The 19,456-nt window shown below is 35.2% G+C and overlaps 1 protein-coding gene across 5 annotated transcripts in view; it reads right to left on the bottom strand.

The window, feature by feature from the left end:
* Positions 1-19,456, bottom strand: part of CFAP20DC (CFAP20 domain containing) — a 268,931-nt gene that overhangs the window by 92,370 nt on the left and 157,105 nt on the right. For all 5 annotated transcript variants that reach the window (XM_081072082.1, XM_081072081.1, XM_081072079.1 and 2 more), the window contains exons 7-9: positions 15,410-15,574; positions 1,566-1,699; positions 750-912 (exon numbers count right to left, since the gene is read on the bottom strand). In XM_081072082.1, coding sequence (XP_080928208.1) covers positions 750-912; positions 1,566-1,699; positions 15,410-15,574 — 462 coding nt within the window. The remainder of the gene's footprint in view (positions 1-749; positions 913-1,565; positions 1,700-15,409; positions 15,575-19,456) is intronic.

Below are 19,456 nucleotides of genomic sequence, written 5' to 3'. Positions count from 1 at the left end.
TACAGGGCTTAAGAAACTTGATCAAGGTCTCACAGATACGGGTAGGTCTCATAGACAGTGTTAAGGCCAATACTGAGTATCTGTGTTATTCATTCCTTATCTCAGTTTTATACTCCATGGGATATGCAGTTTGTAATAGTGCTCATTCCTAAATTAAAAAACATGAACCCAAATGCACTGCATTCCAACTCTCACAAAAGTCAGACTGGTAGCAGTGGAAAAACTAAAAGTGTTTGTTTGGTAAGCCCTGTGTTCTCTGGTCTCAGTTCTTTTCAATGATTACAGGTTGCAAATCACTTTACTTCTGTTAGCCTTGAACTCCCAATCTATAAAAGGAGACATTCCTTTCATCACCAACAGGGTTGTTTTAGCGTCAATGAGAGAAAATAAAGAGCACTTTACAAATGGGAAAGATTAATTGAAGGGTAAAATTAAGAGAACTTAAAATGCAGTTTCTAAAATATAGTGATGAGGATGTGATATTATTTCCTCACCAGTCATCACAAAGTAGAAACATGGGGTCCTGTAAGAATTTGAAATAATGCAATGAATAGAATGAAAGGTTTCAGAAGATAATGTGTATATACCAGCATTCTAAACATATTTCAATATCTACCACACTTTTCATGTTTAAGTGATAATTCTTTGGATTTAAGATCTAGTGACGAATATAACTTCAGATTTATCTTAACAAGAACATGCTCACTATTTTCACTAGCCATCAATCTTTATGCATGATTCTTTCTTACCAGGAATAGGTACAGTCTGCTTTATTTGGCGAGTATTTTCTTTGTCTCCTTGTTCCTCAGACTCAGATGTCAGCAAGGTTAACATTTCTGCACTGTTAACACCCTTCTCTACTGTGGATGGCTGGCATGATTGGTTATTTTTGGACCCAATGGATCTCATTGTCTATAAAGAAAAGGAATGAATCTGTACATTAAAATACAGGAGTTGCATTTATTTCCTGTTGATTTTACATAGAAAAACAATATTTGGACAAATAAAGACTGAGGGAAAAAATGAGAGGAAACGAGGTTAAAAAGTTGATGGGGGAGGAAAATTATAGTAGAAAATTAGAAAGGAGAAAAATAATGTGAGATGAAATGGAAGAATGTCTCATAGACATATAAATAAAAATTTGTTTTTTTGCTACAGTCCATCTTTAGTAGGTAGGAGTTGAATTGAAAAATCACTGTGTATGTCAGAAATTCAAAGGAAATTAAAAATAAAAATATAACATCTGAGAATCTGTTCATTGTAAGGTGTCTGGTGATGATCCAACTCTTTGAAGAGACCATAAAATGTGCTCATATATACGTATTTAAAGTTTTGTGAACATAACTCTTAATGAAAAGAATACTAAAAAATGTTAACTGTGTTGACATGACAAAAAGGAAACAATTTGAGGTCTTTTAAAATCCAGAATTTCTGTTCAAAATTTATTCACGCTTCTGCTTTTGGCTCATAGTCTCTCTTGCTCTTTTATCCCCCTGCACTGGGAAAAGACCCTTCCCTTCCCATGCCACTCATGTGTAGATAAGCTCTTCAAACCTTGTTCCTACCTCACTGGCTATCCTGTTATTTCTTCTGCCAGAGAGTGGAGGTGGTCCAAGAACTTTGGATCCAAAGGCGATATGACAAACATCCTGATTTTTATTGTTCCGCACATTACCTGTTCCTCTGTTAATGAGCTGATCTGTTTTGTTAAAGGAAGGTAATAAAAGTTCATTAATGGGCGTAATGAAAACATCATATTGCAATATTTATGGAAGTACAGTCCGGGTGTCATGTGATCTGAATCGCCCCTCCCCCTGGGCACTTATTAAAAATGCTGAGACTGGGGCCCAATATCACATCTGTAGAATTAGAATCTTGGGCTGGCGGTTGAAGGGAGGCAAAAATCTATAATTTTAACAAGTTCCACCATGATCATTTAACAAGCTCACTATCATTCGAGAATCATGACCACAAATGTTTTTCCTCAAAAAAAGGAAAAATTACTAAAAGAACATCTTATTTTTTCTTTAAGGAAATAATTTAAATAAAATTGTTCAACTCAATTGAACAAATATGTGCTTGAGCGCTTTCTCAGGCATTTCCTAGATGTTGTCAGTGACACAAAATAGATAAAACATATTACTTGCCCTCTGGGAGTCTGAAGGGAGGTGACATTACAAGTAAACAGATAACTAACATAAGACAGACCAGTGGAAATGAAGAATGTGATCTCTTGAATGGACCTGGGATGACTGATAAGATTCAAGAATAAGAGATGTAGGGTGCTCTAGACAGAAGAAAGTGCCTGAACGAAGGCATGGAAGAGTGAGAGGGTATGATATGCTTGGGGAATAATGAAATCACGAGTTTGGTGGGAAAGATAGACTAGGATCACATTGAAAAGAGCCTTAAAATGCTAAGAGTCTATTTTAAACTTGGTAGGCAACAGGGAATCACTGAAGGTTTGAGGGAGAAAGAGAGTAAACGGGTATGAGGCTGGTGTGCTCACCAAACCTTGCCATCTTCTCCTTCTGGGCACAGAGCTCAATTTCATTTCTGAGCCTTCCCTGCAGTTACACGGGCCATTAGACTGAGATCTGCTGATGGAATGTGAGAAGTGGTGTGTGAGAAGTGTAAACCACTTCTTGGCTCCTAAAACCTCCTGCATAATTCCCTCTGCTCTCTCTTCCCTCTTCTCTTGACAAGATGCAGAAGATTCAGTGAAGGACTTCAAGGCCTCCAAAGGAGCCGCTAGATGAAAGGAGTCTGGGTCTCTGAATATGGAAGGCTGAATATGAAAGGAACTCCTGAGTAGACCAGGACTATGGGATGCTTTGTGACTATCGTTGCCTCCTCTGACCAACAAACCAGGTGAGGGTGATGGCTCTTCACTCCAAACACTACCCACAACCTAGAAAACCTTCTCCTTGTGTCCCACTGGCAAGGCAGGACCAACTTGAATATTATGTTGGCACTGAATGAGTCCACATTTGTCCTACAGTCCTGGACATACATGAGTGACTGGCCACTTCCTGTCTGATCCATTCCTCTGAAAAAATTCCTGTAGTTAGCTAGCTGATCTCATTGGCCTTGGCCTACAGCTGCCATTTTACAAGTGGTGGAATTAAAATCCACTCCTATGCAACAGCATGGGAAAAGGCACAAAAGTTGGTGAACACATATCATGTTTAGGAAGCTCCAAATATTTAGACCTGAGTGGAAGTAGTATGTGTGGGTATATGGGTATTTTGGGGTCTGTTTTTGTGTTTGTGACAGATGAAGCTGAAGAGATGGGCAAGGACTAGATTGCTGAATTGATCTGAAAGATTTTTTGCAGGACAGAAGATCTGAAGTGGTAAGGAGATACACCATTCCAGTTTTCTCCAAATTCCTGAAGCTCTATTAGGTAGAAGACAGATTTCATTTGTCCAAAGGGCAGAATCAGAACTAATGAGTAGAATTTACTTCCAAAAGCTTTTAGTCCAACCTAAGAAACATTTTTATTTAATTAAAGCCTATCTGGTGTTGAGATGGTGTATTTTCTGTCACTTTGACAGTGTTCAGGCAGAAGTCTGGAAAGCTATTCTGCATATTGTAAGGCAGATTCAGATATCAGGTGACTCCCTAATTGCTACCTCTAGTGTGGTGCTCTTTTCTGAGCTCTGCTCCTTGTATCCAGTAGCCTTCTTGACAAGGTCCTCTTTGATGTCTCAAAGACACTGCAAACTAAAAACTTAGTCTAATCCAGTTTGAAAAGCCAGAGTCTAGGTGTCATTCTTGATCCCTCCCTCCATCCTCTCCATATCCAATCCATGTCCACTCCCACCTCCTCCACCAGCTCTGCAATCCAAGTGACCGTCGTCCTTCTCCTGGATGACTTCAAAGGCTCTCAAGTTTTCTACTGTGTCTACTCTGTCCCCCATCCCGTGCCTTCTCTAAAATGCAGCCAGAGCGGCCTCACACAAACATAAATCTGATTGGGTCATTCACTTTCCTCACTTGAAACTTTTCAATGACTTCCTTGCTGCTCTGAGGATTAAGAAGAAAGCCCTTAAAATCGCCTGCAAAACCCTGCATGTTCTGTCTTTGCATTGATACCTTACACCTCCCATTTTCTATTCCCTCCGGACTGGCCTCTGCTGTGATTCCTGCCTAGCAGAGCATTCGTGCATGCTGGTCCCCACAGCTAAAAGACTCTTCCTTTTCCCCTTAGCTTCTATGGTTCAGCTCATGTATCACGTCCTCAGACAAGGCTTTCTGGACTTTTCTGACTAGGGCAAATTCCGCCACTATAGGTACTGCCATATCCTTTCCCTCACAGGACTTGACAGAACTGCAATTTTACTTGTGTTTATGGGTTTCTTTGACAGTATGTGCTTCAGTAGATACAAACTCAGTAGCCTGCTTTGTCACCCCTGAATTGCCAGTACCTAGCCCCATGCCTGACACAGAATAGGCACATAATAAATCCTTGCTGAGCATAATGAATGAATCGTTAAATGTAATGGGCCAGAAGGGAAGTTGGATTAAATGACTAAATATTTCTAACTATGATTAAAATTTCATTTTAAGAAAAATCCACCTGAGAGTTTTATGTGTAAATTGAGGAGGAAGACTGAACAAGACTGGACAAATGTCAGGATGTGGGGGATGAGAGAGAAGGGTCAACAATGACCAAGATGTAGCTATTTACATAAATAGTGTGGCTCTCAACAGCAGCGATGCTATGGTACCACTCAGATGCTCATTCACGTTACAGGTGAAATTTCATAGTGTTAACAAATAGACTTGGTTACGTGCACATCTGTATTTTTCCCCCCAGTCATTCATAAATATCCATTTGGAGTCAGCAAAACACTGTTAGTCTCTCAGGATCAATAATTGAAATGACATTCAAATTCCAGGCCAAATGGAAAACATTATTATAGGCTCATCATTTGTACCTTTTGTGACCAATAGAACAAATCCTGGACTATTGATTTTGTTCTCGAATGTGGATTTCCCCAGCAAGAAACAGCCGACGGAGGCCCCTGAAGGACTGTGTGGGATATGGAATAGGCCTAAACGGGAATTTTCAGTACCAGGACAATGAGGCTATTAGGGATGGCTTTCTGTTCAAACATCGTACAGTGGCAATTTTCCTTCATTTTTTTTCCCGTATTCTTTATCTATATGCAGGTTCCCCTCAATTAATTTAAGTTCCTTTGAGTGGAAAGACCACTTATTTGCTACTGTATGTACTCCCATCTGCTGGGCCCAGCAGAGCATATGGTAGACAATGGATAAATCTCACCAAAATTGCGGACAGTATCCAAGATTAAAGGGAGGATTGGGGGTGGGTGGGTGGAGTGAAGGAGTATTTAAAAAACCATCTTGAAAAAGGCACAAACTTAAAGTTATAAAATAAATAAGTCATGGGATGTAATATACAGCATGGCAACTATAGTTAATACTCTAGCATGGCAACGATAGCTAATTATTGTGTATTTGAAAGTTGCTAAGAGAGTAGATCTTAAAAGTCATCATCCAAGAAAAAAATGTTTTCGGAACTATGTTAACTAGACTTATTGTGGTGATCATTTCACAATATATACACATATTGAATCATTATATTATATACTTGAAACTAATATGTAATGTTATATGTAAAGTATACCTCAATAAAAATAAAAAAAGTCAAACTGACACAGTTCTAGTTATAATTCCAACAAAATGAACACATCATCTAGTTCATAGTTGTTTAAAAATTAAAATTCTTAAATACCTTGAATTTCTTAGAGGAACTGCTTTCTATAGTGGATATCCAGTGATTCTTAGAAACATGCCTAAACCTGATATGATATAGGCTCCTAAATCACAGAAAATTAGATGTTATCCTGTATTTTATAAGAGGAACTACTATAGGATTCCTTTAGAGTAATCTCCCACTGTGTATTTAAAATTAAATCTATTTTTTTAAATGTAATACACTTTTTCCCCACAAAGTATACCAATACTCTACTGTTTACTATCTCTTTAATGAACAGATGTTTTTAAACATATTAGTACTAATAACACACATTCTTAAAGCCTATTTCACTTTATTCTCTTTTTAATCATATCAATTGTCATAATTATCTCTATAAATATGTATCATGCTATATATCTGTTATAATAGGGTCCTAATTAAAAACTACAAGGAAAAGTAATTTAGACTTTTGGTTTCTAAAATAAAAAGTAGAAGAGACAAAGTTTCTATAATGAGAAAATCTTAATAAAACTACAAGCAGAAATGCATGCCTTTTGAATTATAAAAGGAGCTCTTTTAAAGCTGATATCAATATGCATAATATAAGGTTAAAATCAAGATTAGATTAAAGTCATGCTCTAGGCATTTCATTTTCTTGAGTTTGCAGAAAATGAACTTGGTGTAGGTCAGAGATGTTACCATTAATTATTTTGCTATTTTACTGAGGGGTACATGCCTTTGTAGTTAGATTATAAAACGTGAGGGTCTACTCTCTAATTGCCTTTTAGAAAAATAAACATGCATTTTTGTCTCAAGATATTCTATCTTAATTATTATAGCCATTTATAGTTTGCAGGTTTTTCAATGCTTAACCAGAAAAACCTGCTGAATTTTCAACTCTAATCATTGAGGGGTCACGCTCAAGACTTACGACTATTATCTAATAATCAAATCAGAATTAAGTTTGCTACCAGAATCTTGTCTTTGAATTAATTTTCTTTAATTATATGTGCATTGTTATAAAGAATGTCAAAAATACAAAAGAAAGGCTGATCTAGTAGAGCAATATTGTTTTAGACAAGGTACTTAACCTTTCTAAATCTCACCTTCTTCATTCATAATATTGGGATGATAGTACTTAAATCATGGGTTTTTGTTAGATTATATGAAACATGCATATAACATGCTCAGTACTGTGCTTAGCAGGCAATAAATGCTTATTAAATGTTATTAGTATCTTCCATCTTTGAATAGCATTTAATAATTGGCAAAGTCCATTCACAATCATTTATTCCTTCACTCCCCCATTCTTTGAGTAGTGACTGGCACCTACTCTGGGCAGCCACGGCTCTAGGAAGTAAGACAGGGTGTAAGGTGGATACATCACCTCCTTCAAAGAACTCACAGTCTCACCAGAGACAGATATTAAAGCAAGTAATTCATAAACAACTACATGATTACAACTGTGATAAGAGTTATGAAGGAAAAGTTCAAAGTGTTCCAAGTGTATTTAACAGACGGCTGGTATGTAGTCTATGGGAGCAGAGATCAAAAGAAAGGTGGATATGATGATCCGTACAAGAGCTCTACAATTTCCAACCACTTTGTGTGATATTATCCCATCTCCACAGCTGAAGAAACTGAGGCTCACAATATTTTGAGACCTGTTCACACAGAGCAGGGGCTCAGAATCCAAGTGTCCCAGGCTTCTTTCTGCCATCTTTTCACCACATATGAGGCTGCCCTTGGTGGCCCAGGAGGGCACTGCAGATGATTCTCCCTATATCCACTATTTATTTTCGGTGCAGTTTTGTGAAGCCATCTAACTAAAAATTTTTGATTTGCCATCTGAAAAGTAGCTTAATGATTATATAGCTTAATGCCAGAACTTCATAAATATGATAATTAATGTATGTGATGAAGACGAATGGGGTTTATGAGGAGTCAAGTATAGAACATAATACTGTAATGTCCTTTTTTAGAAGAAAGAGTTGCGTTAGGGGAGGGACAAACTAATGTGGTTTCAATGCCAGGCAGGTAACAGCTATGTGACAAGCAGGCACATGTAGAATGTGGGGGAAACTGTGGCTAATTTGAGAGTACATGTCCTATGCAAAGTATTTTAGTTAATAACTTTTTTTTAGATCAGTTGGAGGATTGTCGGTCTGTAAACCCTGGAAGCACAAGTGAGTAGGTAAATTACTAAAGCAGGAAAGGTCCTAAGTGATTAAAATCAGTTTTTGCAAAAATTTAAAAGCAGTATTTAGCTTTATCTGATTAATAAAAGTTTAAGACACTTTTGAAAGGCAATAAAATAATATTAAAAAATAACAGAATATCTCTTTCTCCTTGGACCTTGAGTAGAACCTTAGACAACGTAAAAACACCATCTGTGCAAAGTTAGGACACATCAACAAGATAAAAATAATAAAGTACAAGATAGTACTATTTTTCACAGTCTTAATTTATTTAAAAGTTATAATTAGGCTAGTTTCTGCTCTTCATTCTTAATGACTAAAGAAACATTTTGAGGTAAACAATTTTATCATTTCCAGAAAACTTTCCATTTTAAATAAAGAATACAGCTTATATATAATATAGGCTTTGGCAGATAATCTCCATCATTTGGGTTTGAAAATAGACGCTTCCTTTAACACAAGAAGGCTTCTCAGAACATAATCCTTAAAACTAGTAGTGAGAAATTGCATAATGGGGGTCAGCAGTTAAGAATGGCTCTCTGAAATCAGACTGCCTGGTCATCCTAGCTCTACCACTCACTAATTACTTTATTTCTGTAAGCCTCAGTTCCTTCATCTACAAAATGGAGATTATGTTGGTTTCTACATGAAAATGTGTGCGAAAGGATTAATAGGATATACTATGTCAAATGGTTAATTGTATGTGTCAACATGACTGGGCCACAGGGTGCCTCAATTAAATATTATTCTGAATGTGACTATGAGTGCTTGTGGATGAATTTAACATTTGAATCAGTAGACTGAATAAAGCAGATGGCCCTCCCCAATGTGGGTGGGCATCCAACCCACTGAGGGCCTGAACAGAACAAAGATGGAGAAAGGGAGAATGTGATCTCTGCCTGTCTCCTTGAGCTGGGACATTGGTCTTCTCCCACCCTCAAACTGGAACTTTCACCATCAGTCTCCTCGTTTTCAGACCTTCAGGCTAGGGCAGGAACACCATTGACTCTCCTGAGTCTCCAGCTTGCTGACTGCAGATCCTGAGACTTCTCAGTCTCCATAATTGTGAGAGCCAATTCCTTATAATAAGTCTGTCTCTGCCATATGTATATTCCAGAGAAACAGAAACACACACACACACACACACACACACACACACACACACACTCACACACAGAGGTGCCAAAAAATGTACACATTTTAAGAAAGGAAAAAATGGAAACCACTTTGAGCACCTCTTGTAATTGCAAAAGTCAAACGTGACTTGTATTCATCTTTTGTTATCGGTACACATTATTACAATTTTAATATAATTTTTCTATTCTTAAATGTGTATATATTTTTTGGCCCTTTATATATATATATGTATTTATTTATTTTTTCTGACTAATATGCTATGTAAAGGGTTTAGTGCTTGAAACAAAGTAAAAACTCAGAAAACATTAGCTCTGATGATGAAGAAGAAGACGATGATGATCATGATGATTTATTGCTTAATATATTTACCTGCTCAAACTATTTGGCTAGTATTTTATTTATTCGTTCGATCATTTAATCAACAAATATTTACTGAGCTCCTGACAGGTGTTAAGCATTGAATTAGGTGCTATGGATACAACACAAAATAGGACCCGGGTAGTTCTGAAGCTCTAATTCCAGCGTGGGAAACAGCAATAAGCAAATAAATAAACAAGAAAATATCAGGTAATGATAAGTGCTGTGATAAAAGTAAAAACAGGGTGATGTTACAGATGTCTTGGGGTTTATTGGAGGTCATTAATAATGATAGTATCATGGTCAACACTAATGAAAATGCACGTCAGCATAGTTCATACTGATATAGTATAGATTATCATATATATTTCCCTATTATACCATAAACAACTTTAATATTTAACTATACACTTAAACATTTTATCGGGTCAATAATTCTGGATTTCCTTCCCATGATATATTTTAAATAAAATATTGACATTAAATAGAGAAATATATTTTAATTTTATAGCAATTCTTTGGGTTTGCAAAAGACAGAAAAGTATACAGAAAAAATAGAAATGTCTCATAATTGCCCTAACATAATACATCTGCTGACATAATAAATCATGAATATATTTAGAAAATTAAAATTCTCTAACAGAGAAAGATATTATAGGAGAAATAAAAATCTTACATCCCTTCCCCTGCCTCTGCTAGTTTCTGATCCTAAAGGTAATTATTAAGTTTCTTGTGTTTCCTTAAAAAAAAAATGTATGCATGTATCAGCATCCCTAGGCAACTATCTTTTATATTAATATTTACATCAATGGGCTCATATGGAAACAGCATATTTAATAGATTATTTCTGACACGGCTTAGAGAATTTTCCAGACTATCACAAGCAGATTAGGTCATCTGTATACCTGCATACATAATATCCTATTGTGCAGATATTTAATCAATTCCCTGTTATATCTCTAGGTTTTTGTTCTTATAAGCAAAGCTGTAATAGACATCTAAAAGAGAAATGTAAAGATTGGAATCAGTCAATCGTGTAAAAGTAGCACAATTATAAAACTGGTTAAATGTTATTTTTCACATTTAACATTGTTTTATATATCAGTTTTTTCAACATTTGGCAAAATTCACTCTATAAATGATTTGTGCTACAACAGATTTCATAGATACTGGATCAATATCCATACTAAATTCCTTTCACATTAAAAAAAAATTTTAATGAAGGAATGTGACTAGTGATGCCTTATTTATACTAAACACAGGGAAAGAGGATATATAATTCAAAAGTAAGAGATGGTTGAGTTTACTCTGAATTCTTACCAGACATTGGAACTACAAATTGTGGCATCTCTTTAACCAACAATCCTAATACAAGGCTTACCAAATGTCTGAGTTTAGAAAAGAACAAATTAAAGAGTGTCTTGTTTTTTTTCTGAAGTCAGAATCAAACTCCTTTTTCTTTCAGGTTCTTCTTTGCAGATTTTTTTGTTTGATTTGAATTTTGCTTTCAGAATGTGGAACCCAAAGAAGAAATTCTAATCAGGATCTCACCAATGTCAACTATAGTTAGATGATGTTTCATGTTTTTGCTGGATGTATTAATTTACCTGTTATCAATTGTGCTAGGAGATAGGGATTCCATTTCTTCTTATTTAATAAAGAGTAAAAATTCAATGCTGCTGTGGAAAGAAGGGCACTTGAGAAAACTGCCCCTAATTTTTAAGTAAATTACCAGTGTTGATTTGTACTTAGCAGACCATTATATCTTGTCATTAGCTGAATGAGCAACTTCAATAACCAGACCTGAATCTCTGGTTCACTTAAACTGGGGTTCCATTAATGCAAATAAGATCACCAGATCTCAGTCCTCTGTAGACTGTCATTAGCTACTATGCACCAGGAATTGACAAAGTGAAGAATGTGAATGTGTGGTAACTTTGGCTTTATGGAAACACAATTATTTTATTAATTTCATTAAATCCTCTTGATCAAGTTATATGACATTCACAGAATGTACTCTAAAGCAGAAGTTTCCATGTTTCCTGTTTTGCTCGCGGGAACATGCTAGAAAATATCCATAGGAAACAGGTGCTTCTTCCTGTAGTGGCTTTATTGGGATTTCTGAGTAGGTGCATTTATAATAAAATATCACAATTTACATGAGTACTGTAGTCAATTACAAGAGCACACAGTCATTGTTCATGCAATTCAAATCTCATCATGGGGAGTCCATTTGTTTTCTTTAGAAAGACACAAACACACAGAGTTCAAATGAAGAAGTATCTCCTGGCTTTTCCATGATTAAAAAGTCTGTCCTTGGGCACTACCCATTAGCTATACCTTTCAAATAAAATATCTTACACAGAAAACAATTATAATCATATTCATTTATAGCAAGTTTAAAAGCCCACAAATGTCAAAATTAGCATTTGAAAATTATTTGTTGAAAAATTATTTATCGAAAATTACTTATTATTTTATACAATAATTTTGTATAAAATTATACAAAGTTCAATGTATGTTCATGTAATCTTAGCTGCCATATGTGTGCAATGAGATTTACTTAAGAGGAACAATAATAAACCCTATGGTTATAAATGAATATAAATATAATTGGGATTTCAAAGGGCAGAAGAAATATGCTATTAGTTGGCGATTATTAATTTTCTGTATATATGACTCAAGTTAACTATTATCATGCATTGAGAGCCCATTGACGGAATTTTCAAAATATAAACTAATATTCTATTCTACAAGTCGAGATCAAATATGGCCTACGAAAAAGTTCGTGTTTAATTATAATATTGAATTAATGATGCAATTAATATTTATTCAAACTCCTCTTTAATCTCGGGCATTATAAGTGTCCTTGAATTTTAAATAAAATAAAAAAAGACACTTAAAAAATCTGGATATAGACTTACATTTTCATTTAAAGGCATAAAAAATTCTTAAAACTTTAAGCTACAGAGAAAAGTAGAGCAGTTAGTTGCAGAGTTATCTGATAGGCTTTACAGCTTAGTCATTTCTGTTACTGAAAGCTATCACACACAGCCTATTAGGTACAGACAGTGTTTGGCTATTGAAAACGCTCTTATTTCATTCTGTGAGGAATATTCCATTAAGATTGAATTATGACCCAAGGTATTTACAGTGGCTGTCTGGGTAGTGAGATGCTTTTCATCCTTTTATTTACTTTCTAAAGGTCCTTTAATGAACATGGATTGTATATGTTCTCTCTTTCTCTTCCCCTTCTCTGTCTAAAGATAGAATATATAATAAACATATGAATTCTCATTACTTATGCTCTCATTGCTATAAAAAAAGTCCTGCCTAAAGCTGACAATTGTAGAAGCAGGTGATGGAGACGTGGGGGTTCATTATGTATTCTCTCTACTGTTCTGTAAGGTTGGAAATTTCATAATAAAGGGCTTAAAACTATAATGCCTATTTACCCACAGTCCTCTGCCAAGGTTTATACTGAAAAAGTCCCAATTCTCTGTAGGAATATACAATTTATGACATGTAATGCTGATGAGGATTTATATATAGAAAATTCACTAGAATAAATAAATATAGGCTAGATAGATAGATAGATAGATAGATAGATAGATAGATAGATATAGAGAGAAATTGAGTCCGTTTTTGTAACCCATTCATTTCATCATGGTTATCTCCTTTCTCCTGTTTCCACTTTGACCTCTCTGAAACTTTGACCACTCTCTCTTCCCCATCTGTTATATGAGAATCACCAAGTCCTGCCAGTTTCTCCCCTGTAGTTTCTCTCAGGGTCATCACTTTCCACTTTGACAACCTCTTGTCATTTTATGCCTACATTGCTGCAAAAACATCTTGCATGTAATCCTTAATCTCTGGTCTCACTTGACTTAAAAATTAATCTTGAATCCTGATATCAAATTCAACTTACTAAAAAGGAAGTTATCATTCCTCTATTTTAGAAACATGAGGCACACTCTTCCTGTATTCTGCCAAAACAGCCATCCTCCCTACTCAGGCCATTCCTCTTATTAATCCCTCAGTAAACTCATCGATGTATTTGGCTGTCTCCTTATGTTTGCTCAGTCTTCTGCACCATATCACAAGTCCATAAATGTTACATTTATCTATTATAAACACTTATACAAGTATATTGAATACTTTCAAGATCTACTTCCTACATAAGTGTCCTGTTATGACCATCATTTAACCTTCCTCTGAATTATTTCCATGTTTATGAGTGTCATCTAAACCATATGACCTTTGTGGGGATAAGTGATCCAGTGGTTTTCAACTCTGGCTGCACATTAGAATCACTGGGGGAGTTAAAAAAAAACAACCACCCATCCCAGGACAATTAAATCAGAATCTCTGTGGATGAAGCATAGACATCAAAGAAAGAAAATTACACCAGTTATTTTTAAAATGTCCCAGGTGACCCTAATGTAATACAGGAGGTTGGGAACTACTCATCTCAATAGTATCCGGCTTCTTGATTTGTAAGTACTATTCATTCATTTGGTCAATAGCTATGGGTATCTAATACAGCAACAGAAAAGGGGCAGCCCTGCATGTTTTGTGAGGCTCGTAGAGTGTTTTTTAAAAAATTTAGACTTTAGATGATATTTTTAAATTGGGAGAATTATCATAATCACTAGGATACCCTGTCTTGAAAAAGAAAAAAAAGGGAAGATCTGGTGAGACTGGGTCTGTATTCTTGCAAGGCAACTCTTGGCTGGAACCGTATTGCAGTTACCCCTTGTAGACTGGGAATGAGCTTCTAAGTTTGCTGCAGTCCTCACCACTCTCTACAACTCCCTCACAAGGGCTGAGAGTTAGCTGCTATTTACTGTTACTATGTTAATAGTAGAGAACAATTTCTTTGAAGCACTATCTCACTCCTCTTCCCTAACTGCCCTCCTCTACTCCCAATACGACTCATTGGTGAAGTAGAAAATGTTTCTACATGTCAAATATCCAGGCATCCAGCCCACTTTATTTATTTATTTATTTATTTATTTATTTATTTATTTATTTATTTATATATATATCTGTCTGGCCTCTGTAGTAATTTGAATTTGCAGCCCTTGGCCTGGTATATGGCCAGTACTGTGTCAGAAGCTATGGAAAGAGAAGAAGAAGGTACAGGGAGTGCCCTTTTTGGAGGAAGTCGCACTTTATTGGGGGAATGTAGACAATTTAAAAAGTATTGCAAAAAAAAAAAAAAAGGAAAAAGAAAAAGGAAAAAGTCATGGGAAGAGGACAATGCTTATTAGAATTAGGGGAGGCTGCATAAAAAAGGTAGCATTTCAACTGGATCTAGAAAGTTGAATGGGGTCTTTATCCAGGCAGAAAGGCAAGGAAGCCATTTTAGGCAAACGAAATAGCAATCCCCAAATATGAACATGTGAAAGCCTGTAGGGTGGTCAGAAAATCACATGTGGGGAATGAGAGAAAGGTGTCTGCAGATGAAACTGTGGAGTAGGTTTGGGAGTAGATGGCTTTGTGTGAGTTCCCAAGGGTTTTTCATGTTGTCTTCTAAGATCATGAGAAAGGCATTAAAAGTCTAATTAAAGAGTGACATGATCACATCTATTTCTATTATCAGAAAGACAATTCTGACAGCAATGTGGAGATTAGCTGGGAGGCTGGAGCTAGCGACAGTGGGGACCTGAATAATGGAAGTAACAATAAGGTAGAAGAGGAAACAGATCTGAGAGATGTTTAGGAGGTATAATTGGCAAGACTTGGAAGCATATTGGAAAAGGAGAGGAATAATTAAGGATGTTTAGATATATCATGTAAAAAATCCAGAAAATATTTTAGTTGCTAAAGAGAACTTTAAAATAATTATTTATCACTGACATGAACCAATGTTAAAGTGACTTAATATTTAACTTTGATCTATAAAGCATAATTGCAAGGCTTTTTTACCCCCCTTTGTTTGTCTTACAAATAAATATACTTATGAATTAGGTGCCTGAATGCATACCTGATTCTGTTGAATTTAGAGGATGACCTCCAAATTTTATTTCAGTTTGGCGGAATTTAGTCATGTTCAGCAGCTGTGTGACTTGTGGAACATCTGTTGTTAGTTGGCAGCTTCGTGGAATAATATCTGTAGGTTCATCTGCTGGAAAAGGAATACCATATCCAGCTAGAAATAAAGACAAACACATTCATTCCTAAAATGTAAGCCATTTCTGCCAAATGGACATATCTTATAAATGAAACCAATTAAAGTAAATCATTTTAAAATATGACTTTGGATGAATTACTCAACTGTAATTACAGCCTTGGTTTTCTCATCTGTAAAATGAGCATGATAATTTTTACTGTTTACTGTCAAGAACTGTAGAAAGGATTAAATGAGATGAAGTAGGTATAAAACATATGGAGCAGGTTCAGAGACTTGTGCAATAAATGAGTATTCATTGGAAATATTTTATATTTTCTTTTCAATACTACAGTTTAACTTGAGAGAACTAGTTAGGTAGCCTCCAGTGAAAATTTCTGGGAATATATTGGTTCATTTATACAAGATCAATAAATACAATGACATTATTGAATAAGCAACTACAGCCATTATATGAGTACATTTTTAACTTTTTATTTTGAAATAACTTTAGACCTACAGAAGTTACAAAAATTGTACAGAGTTCCTATATACCTTTTATCCAGCTTCCCCTAATGTTACATCTTACCTTTGAATAATTTCAAAGAAAAAAGTTATTATCATTAAAATATTGTTTTTATTATTATAATCTGTATTTCTAATGAGATTTGATATTGTTCATATATATTTATACGGATGTTTACATTTTCACTTTAATAAATTTTCTGTTCATCTTCTTAACGCATTTTACTATTAGAACATTTTTTTTCTCATTTATTTGTATAACCTCTTTTACAGCAAAGATATTAAACCTTGTCATACATAGCAAGTAGGAATTAGATTGATATTATCATTCCAAAAAGCAATTTTACTATGTGTATCAAAAGCCTTAAAAATGTACATGTCATTTTACTCAGTAATTTCACTTTAAGGATTTATCCTAAAGTAAAAAAAATTAGAAACTCAAAAGAAGATCTATGTAAATAGGTGCTTATAATTTCTGAAAAATAAATAGCCTGAATTTGCAGTAAAGAGTCATAAGAAATTGTATTTATGAAGATGGTTTAACGATATGGGAAAGACTCAAGATAAAAAGTTAAATGAAAATAATATATATGAAACTCTATCTCAACTGTAGAAAATCAATAAATAAAATGTATGAATGGCAAAAAGACCCGTAGGAAATATACCAAAGTAAAATAACTTTTGATGGTTAGCTTAAGCATAGGTTTTATTTTATTCTTTATGAAAATGTTAGAATCTAGTGGAAAAAATTTGTTTGTGTATATGTGAATGTGAGTAGTAAGGAAAATTCAACCAATCATTCTTCAAAAAGTATTCTATGTAAGCATAAACTCTTACCACATTTATTAAGGCAAATGATGTTAGGTTTATGTGCACCCAAGTCATGGCAGTTTCCTAATTAAATCCTAATGTCCTCATCTTGAAAAGGAAAATGAATCGTTTAATGAAAAACTTAAATACTCATCAGCCATATAATGCTTTCTAAGTGTCCTAATGCTCCAGTCATTAAAAATCCACTAGATTTACTAATCTTAGTCTTCAGGTGTTCTTTATCTGTCCATTTTTTACTTGTCACTGACATTTAGAAAAATCAATATAAAGTAACTGAGTAACAGAACTCTTAAAATAAAAAACATTTAGAAAAAAAATAAACTAATTCCAGATATAAATTTGACATATTCAAACCCCTCTGTGGTAGAAAAAGGTAATTTCCTAATCAATGCCAATGTTGACAAATAAGATTTTTATATTAAAAGAGGAAGATAATTCTGTAGGCTAATAAGACCTTGAAATAAAATATTGTGAATCTGAATCCTATAAAGAAAAATCATGGAAACTTGAGCTTAGCGGGCTTGTGTGGACGGCACAGGGTACAATGTCATACAAAGTTTGAAGTGTGTCCAAGACAAAACTTGAGTTTCCAACAAACAAGGGACAGACAGCAAATCCTGGTAACCAAAAATCTATACACTTTCATGGAGGACAGAGCAAGGCAGAGACTATTACAAAACTCCAATCTGAATCTTATAGGAACATGGTTGACATGCAAATCAGATTTCACATCAAAAGGCTCAAATCCACTCTGCATTAACTTCCCTTTCTATGAATCTACTCTCCCTTTGCACCTAGAACTGTTTCACTACTTATTGGATTATTATTTGAGGGAAACTGTGGGCAGTATAAAACTTTTAATAAAAGGAGAAATAAAAAACTACTGGTTTATTTTAAAATAAAGATTAATCATTGATACCATTTGATTTCGCAACTACTGACTCACAAATTTTCTCTGAGACGCCGTGGAGGAATATATGGAAAGCGGCTTTAGTCTCACATTTGTGAAACCAAACTATGAACGAGCTTCAGGACGCAGCAGTGGGCTGCTGTGTTGGAAGTTAACTCATCTCCCCACCACCCACATCATCACTAACTATCCCTCTGATGTCCAATGACTAGGAAATTTTATTTTATTTTTAGCATTTATAGCTTAATTTAAAAATAACAATTCTGAAACTAGCATAGATCCTACAACAAAAAATAAATAGTGCTAAACTGTGAGTACATGTTCATGCATTCATTCACTCATTTTACCATTCAGCAAATACTTACGGTGCCTCTACTATGTGCCACGCACTTATCTAGTGGCTGGAAATCCAGTGGTGACTCAGAGTGACTCTTTCCTGGCCTTCTTGAAACTTACACTTAGCAGAGAATATAGAATAAATAAAATTGCAAATAATTAAAAAAAAAAACTTTTATTTATTTTAAGTGTGTTTTTCCAGGACCCATCAGCTCCAGGTCAAGTAATTGTTTCAATCTAGTTGCGGAGGGCGCAGCTTACAGTGGCCCATGTGGGAATGGAACTGGTAACCTTGTTGTTAAGAGCACAGTGCTCTAACCAACTGAGCTAACTGGCTGCCCCCACAAATAATTGTTTAATTATAATTTTGTTAAGTGCTCTGAATGAAAAATCCAAGGTCTTATAAAAGAAGTAATGGAGGAAATCTACCAGCATAGGATGCCAGGGAAAGTCTTCTCGGATAAAGAGACATTTAAGCTGAGTCATGAAGGATAAGTAGAAAGTGGTCAGGTAAAATGGGGTGGGAGTGATCACTCAGGTGAAGGGAATGGAGCATTTGAAGACCCTGAAGGCAGAATGACTGGTGCATTCTAGGAACTGAAAGAAAGACAATTCTGCCAAGGGGCTGTTGCTGTGGAAGAGAATGGTGGGAGAATCCCAATGATACATTTAGGATAACATCTGGTTTAAAGGGGATGCTCAACAAATGCCCTTTAATAACAGCTGACCTAGATTAAAAGCCAAGTCTTCCACTGTTCTTCTTTGGTTTTTCTTTATTCAGCTATATCCTGAAAAGTACTCCATGCACAATTTATTTGGATAGCATAACTTTCTTCCCAAACCAAGCTGGCAATCAGATACTTAGGGACCAGGGCCTGTCTGCATTGTTTTTTCAGACAAGTTCTACCTTCTGGAATGGAATGTGTATGGAAACATGCAGACTGCTTAATTAATGTCTGAAAAATGACATAGTTGAATTTCAACTGCTTTTGCTAACAAATCTGAAAGAACATAATGTTGGCCAGAATGGTCAGCTCAGAATTGCAAAATGGAATTGAAGGAGAAGGCTATGACAAAGTGACAGATTTGCTCATGTAGCATCCAAACACAACCAGATGGTGGGTTTTTTAATGTCTTTGCTCCCTGTATGTGTTGGTATATTATTAAAATGTTTGAGTGACTCTGTAACCCTGTTCACCTTTCTTTGGCCATAAAACTGTCGTAAAATGAACCATTCTGTAAGTGTTTAATACCTTTGATGAGGATCTTGACTAGCTTTACAAATTAAGTCATCAATTTTAATACATACATAAAGCACTTTA

This window comes from Rhinolophus hipposideros (assembly GCF_964194185.1).
Source record: "Rhinolophus hipposideros genome assembly, chromosome: 14".
Lineage (NCBI taxonomy): Eukaryota > Metazoa > Chordata > Mammalia > Chiroptera > Rhinolophidae > Rhinolophus > Rhinolophus hipposideros.
Note: the sequence above shows the minus strand (reverse complement) of the source record. Positions and strands in the feature narration are given on the sequence as shown.